This window comes from Malania oleifera, chromosome 5 (assembly GCF_029873635.1).
Source record: "Malania oleifera isolate guangnan ecotype guangnan chromosome 5, ASM2987363v1, whole genome shotgun sequence".
Taxonomy (NCBI): Eukaryota; Viridiplantae; Streptophyta; class Magnoliopsida; order Santalales; family Ximeniaceae; genus Malania; species Malania oleifera.
The window spans coordinates 87,558,491-87,564,937 of record NC_080421.1 but is presented as its reverse complement, the minus strand read 5'-3'; the positions used below and the strand labels follow the sequence as shown (position 1 = coordinate 87,564,937).

General features: G+C 36.1%; 1 protein-coding gene across 1 annotated transcript; it reads right to left on the bottom strand.

Moving 5' to 3' along the window:
• Positions 1 to 216: 216 nt before the first annotated feature.
• On the bottom strand, positions 217 to 4,041 carry LOC131156294 (aluminum-activated malate transporter 12-like). The gene is made up of 6 exons (XM_058109852.1): positions 3,661 to 4,041; positions 3,291 to 3,431; positions 2,491 to 2,763; positions 2,195 to 2,304; positions 1,742 to 1,885; positions 217 to 726 (listed from the first exon to the last, which is right to left on the bottom strand). Exons 1-6 carry the CDS (start codon positions 3,941 to 3,943, stop codon positions 403 to 405), a joined length of 1,275 nt encoding a protein of 424 aa, XP_057965835.1. The 5' UTR covers positions 3,944 to 4,041; the 3' UTR covers positions 217 to 402.
• Between the last annotated feature and the right edge of the window lie 2,406 nt (positions 4,042 to 6,447).

Here is a 6,447-nt window from a genome sequence, read left to right as displayed (position 1 = left end):
TATTGCTATTACCTTTTATAAATTTACTAATCTCCAACTTACAGAGCAGATTAATCTTCTGATTCATGCATTCACCAGTTCTATAAGTGTCTTGATTTTTGTTTCTTGAATCAGAATATCATCCCCTTCTTCTTATCATGTTTATTTTTATTTTTATTTTATTTTCTCCTTGAACTTTTTTTTATATTTTTTAGGGGTGAGGAAATACCATGCTAATAATATAAACATATGTCTATAGATCACGCCAAGCTGAAAATTGGCATTTGTGGGTATACATATGCATATGCATATAGATAAACACATACATATATACACATATACGTGTATATATATATATATATATATGTATATTTATGTATTTATGTGTATTTATACATATGCTCATATTTGAAAATAGCTGGGCTATTTGGCATGAAAACTGGCAAGCTCTCCAAGGTCCTCAACTTCTTTTGCTAGTGCTTCCACTTTTTCTGCAATTTCGCCTAGCAGGAACACTAGGTTAGCAACTGCAAGTTCATCTCCATTCTCTAGTTCTCCAAGCTTGGAAGCAGATACTGCCAGGCTCAGCTCTAGTCTCACAGACTGCAGCTTTGCTACCGCCAAGGCTCCTGGCCGGCATCTTCTCATTTTCTTGATGCTCTCCCCGAGCTCTCTTAGCGTCCATGCTAGTGATGTTCCAACCATTTCGCATGGTTCTCTGATCAAGAGCCTCTGAAATGGAGCGGGCTAAAGAAATAAATTAAGTACAGTTAAGGGTAGAACAATCCCTAGATAGAGCAAGGGAATGCTAGGAACAATTGTGATGGTGGTGGTTACACAAAAAACACTATTTGTTACAAGAGAAATAGCATAGGAGCAAATGACAAATATTGTGGCTTCAAGTGATTTATTAGAATATATTAAGTTATGAAAAATTAATTAATTCCAACAGATAATGGAATGCCTTCATTAGTTGTGCTACATTCTTGTGATGAATAGCAACACTTTCGTTATATCTCATCCCTTCATTTTTGTAAGGCATAGATGAACTTTGTATGGACTCTAGAATAATGGAGTCATCTAGGCCCCACGACTATGAAGGGTAAGTGATGCGACAATTGCCATAGGTACAACCATCCCAGCATAAATTTTAAAAAGAAGACAATGCTAGGATTGTTGCACTGTTCTATCTCATCATCCATTATTGTGGAAGCGCATGAATTTTGTGTGAACCCAACAGCAATGATGGATGAGATGGGAAAATTGCCACATGAGCGGTTGCCACACGAGCGACTGTTCATAGCAGTTTTAAAAAATATTTATGCTGCATTTGGGAATATGAATTTTGAACCTTAAATTTGAATTTACATGAATTTTGAATAAATTTTAATGCAATTTTAGATTCCATCTTATCTAAATTCAATACAAATTCAAACCTAAGGCCTCTCCAAATGAGGGGGGCATGCATCCCGGGCCATAAGGCTCCCCACTTCACGAGGGTAAGGGGAGGGTCATCATAGTGTACACAACCTTATCCCTACTTTTATGTAGAGAGGCTGTTTCCTTGGACTCGAACTCATAATTTACTGGTCACAAAGGAGCAACCTTACTGTTGATGCAAAGCCTGCCCTCTCGAAATATAGGGTTAAAAAGAGGCAATCAGGCTTCATATTTTGCAGAAAAATTATCGAGTTATGATTAGAAAAATTGATGAACCGTGATGTGTATGAATGCAAAGTGATGAGTTTTCTGTTATCCACACCTGTCTTGTAGATTGAAGACTGCTCCTTAGTGAAAGGGTGGTTGCTGCCAGCTCTCTAAGAGCATCTCCAATCTGCAGATATTTGTCCCAGGGATGGGAGAGACCAAATTTACCATGCCACGGTTCCCATCTTGCAAAAGTTGCCTGGAATATACACTCAAATTTTATTGTTTACTCAACTAAAAAGAGAAATTTAAAAATTAAAATATGCAGTCATTCTTTCCTCCGTTGCTGAAGAGGCAGAAACAGAGGAAAAGGAAAGAAACCTTGAAATTTCTGCCCGGCTATATTTGTATAATGGCTAGTTCAGTGGAGTGCTAGCCTGCAATTGCTACTTTAATTTTACAAGTGATGCATCATGCAGCAACATGAATGTTCAGGAGGATGCATTAATCACTGAACTCATCAATGCAAATTAAAATCATCTTCCAGAATGGAGAAGTAAATGTATACCAGTGACTCATCTTGTGACTTTGAATTTAATACTGCTTTGCAACTGCTGAAACCAGCTTGAGGCCGGTTTTCCTTTTCGTCTGCTAATCTGAAGTATTCATCCAAGCATCCTATATATATATATATATATATATATATACATATATGATATAAATCTATTTCAAGCTTCTGTCTCATTAAAATCCAAATGTTTCAAAGCATTTTTTTTCTTCATCTTTTTGATTGCTTGAGGAATTATATTTCTTAGTGATATGAATAAAATGACTAGGTGATCTTTGTCATTAAAAAAGACCTACCTTCAATAGAGGAAGCTAGTTTTTCGAATTTTGAGGCTATGGAGTGATGAAGTTCATCACTAGCCCACACAGGGAAGACAAATAAGCTGGTGAAGATGCAGACAGCAAACCCCATACCAATTGTAGAGAGGCGGTCACGGGCTAACTCCATCACCTTCTCTGCTCGCAAACCCGAGACAGCAACCAGATTGAAGGTGAGGATGAAGATCATGGCTCCATAGTCGTACTTCCTCTTAATGCTGGGAATCAATCTTGCGTATGTTGCGGCTGCCCCTGCATTTGTTCATTATTTGCATTTTCAACATATAAAGAGCTTAGAGGGTGGAACAAGAAAAAAAGGAGCCGCCTCATCGCCAAGTGGGTGATGCATCGCCACCTAAGAAACTTGTTCAATAGTTGAACATTCTTAATTAGCAGCATATTAATTAGAAGTGAGAACTGTAATGTTTATCACACCCCTTGGCAGCGACTTGGGATGCTACTGCAGGTGATGTGACATTCCATGATTGGTTAGTTAGAATTTAACAAATCATCGGATGCCACGGTGAATTGGCGATCATCTGCAATGGCATCCTCTGAAGCAGTCCCATGATAAGCAGTATTTTCAAAAATATTAATGTATCATGGAATGAACAAGGAGGAAACTGTATTGATGTCAGTAGCAAATTGAGGGAAACTGCCAGCGACTTGAGAAGTCTGAAATGTATAGAGCAAACACAAATGCTTGTGTTACAATAGAAGTGATAGTTAACCAACTAATAACGTTCCTAATGATTAAGAAGAGAGATTCATATCCTTACCAAAGACAAATACAGAAGTGCCCAAAACAATGGTGTTGCCTATCCCCCCAAATTGCTGAGCAGAAATTGCAGCCAAACATCCAAATCCACCCCCTAATATAGTTCCAATCCCGCGATTTAAGCCCTTTTTAAGTGTCGCACCTGAAAAAAAGTTATATATATAATATGAGTATGCTTTTAAATTGATACTATATTCAAAATGAGAAAAATGGGGGAAAATCGAACATATATGGAATTTCAAATTAACAGTAATCATCATAGTAAGTATAAATGATCAAAGTATTATTACTTGAAGGAGATTTTGCGAATAATGAGACAATTGAATATACTCTTAGTATGAATATTGGAAATGTTGGCAGTAGAGACAAACCTGGGAAGAACTCGAAGATGACGACAACAGTCATGATAGCCCACATAGCATTATCCCCAACTTGCTCGTAAAGTGGATCAAGTAAGTAGAGAAGCGAAACCAAAACCAAGGCGATTCCAACCTTGATGCTGTGAGCCAGTCTTCTCGTGTCAATCTTGCTTCCTTTCTCCTTGAGGAAAGAAACAAAACTAGAAAGAAGAGAGCATTGGCGAAACTCTTTCCTCTCTTCAGCAGGAATCCCAGCTCCACTTGGGATTGGTATCACAGTGCTTGAGCTGATCATGGTGAGTATATCTCTGTAGCAATAGCTAGCTAGCTTCCTATATTGCTTCTTCCCCCGCTTTCCCCTTAAGCTGAACTTAACACACTTTCTTGTGTGCAACTTGCAAGTTGGGTCGGAGAAATCCCAACTATATATATACACAAGACACAACCACAAGATGCATATGATAGATATATGTATCATGTATGTAAGTATACTTATATATATAAATAAATATTTAATTAGATAGCCTTGAAAGTGAACAAATGCATGGTTTTTTATGCGGTCTTCTAACCATATATATATGCATAGATTTGGCCTTTAAAAAAAATGAAGAAAAAGGCATGTGAGAAATTCCTGGTTATAGGATGAGTGTAGTGTTGATTTCTCAAGGCAGCAATGTGAACGGGCTAAGTGTTGGGTATGTGAGATGATGATAGTGGAACACAGTTGCCGGGGGGCACGGGTGCACTTGCTGCTGCAAATACGGGAAGGTGCAGGGGGGTCTTGTCGCAATGCTTGCTGCCCTTTGAATTGGCCTAGCTTGGAACGTGGGTTGACGGGGTACCGAAGATAACACACCTCAGTCCATTGTGGTTGGCCTAGTGGACTCTGCTCAATATCTGCTGGCTAAGGCTTAATTGGAACCATATACATGCAGATATATATAATGGCACTAAATCTCTCTCTTTCTCTCTTTATATATATATATATATATATATATATATATATAAATATATATCTTTGTTAACCAGTTTGCTGCCATTGGAGAGGGACTATACGCTTCTTAAAATGCCCTTTTGCTTTGATTAACATATTTGCTAGCCTGCAGGAATAATATTAATTAAAGTCGTGATGTATAAGTCTACGCAAGCGTTCAATCACCTACCCCGGGCTTGTTTATGATGTCTGCAGGTAAATCGATAGTATGCCAATGGTTCATGAGTAGATATTACAATGGTCTCGGAATGTTTGCATGCATGGACATATTCCAGTTTTCTTGCTTCTTTCTTTCTTTGTTTCTGTTTTCTTTAGGTAGGTACAGCAAAATTTTAGCAATGAAAACGACTGCCCCAAACACCCAATTGATAAAACTCAAGAAGATGAAAGAAAGATTGAGCAAAAACCCACCATGTATATAAATTAACACCCAAAACTGACAGTGCCAAGATGAGAAAAGTTCCAATCATCATTCAAACCACAATAGGCATTGGCTGCCTAAACTTATTGAGCCAAATTGCCTAATTCATGCCTAAACTCTTTTGATTAAATAATTTCTCACTTGGTTTTGGGGAGAAATACATTTATAATTAACTACAAAACGTTAGGCTGCATCACCATGGATGGTCGGTATATATAGTTATTATTTAAATATAATTGGGGGACTCTGCATATAAGAATATTAACTCGAGTAAAAAGTAAATTCCAAAAAATATGAAAGAGTGGAGACATGAAGTAATTCTATTTTTCTTAATTATATAATTATTAAGAAAAATGAGATATATATATATATATATATATATAGTAACTATAATAGAAATGTTTTGTTCCAAGATATTTTAGAGAAGCCCAAATTCTTTCTTAAGTTGCCTTTTTGATTGACTCTAGTTAAACTTTGTTTGAATTACTCATGTCGGCACAAAATTTATTTTTTAAGAAGCTTTGAAAATGCTAATTAACTACTCATCTTGCTGAAAAATGACGACCTAAATATTATTTTATTTCAAACTAAGGGCATTGATTTTCATAGCAACTATTGAAGCTAAGGAAAGGGCGTAGTTGGAAATATTATGAATAATAATGGTAAATTCATGCCCTTTATAATATTTTTTTTGAGGGTAATAAGTTCTTGGAGATAAGATTAATTTATTTCTGGTATGATAAAGTTACTGATGCTCATTATTATTGTTTTTTTTTAATAATAATGAATTTATTCAAGTGTGTGAGTGATATATAAGCTAGAATAATAAAAAATAAGAAAAATACATAAAAATGAGCAAGAGCATGAATAAAATGGAAAAAAATAATGAAATCTAACTCCTAACATTAAACTCAAGAGCAAAGAAGAATTCCAAAATGAAGGGAAAAAAATAATCGACTCTACTCAATACTCCTCATTGTTGAAGTAATGAGAATTAAACTATCTCTCGATTTCCAAACAAGTAGTTGCAAGAATCAAATGCCACACTTTCAAACGAAAACCACAAGACCTTGAAGATACCATCCAAATAAAGAGCCGTGAATTGAGGTCGAAGGGGCACAAATAAGACTACAACTTATTGTGGAATGAATGTGCAGCGGATACAAACAATCTTATAATGTAGTAACCTACTGTGAAATATATACAGAAAAACACAATCACGCAGATTATATGAAAGTAAAAAAATAATGACACGAAAAATTATGTAGTTCAACAATGCCTACATCCATGGGAGCAAACGACAGCGATTTTTCACTATCTTTTGTCAAAAGATTTACAACATACAACATGTGTATATAACCCTTTTGGAGGTTTTCCCCCCGAA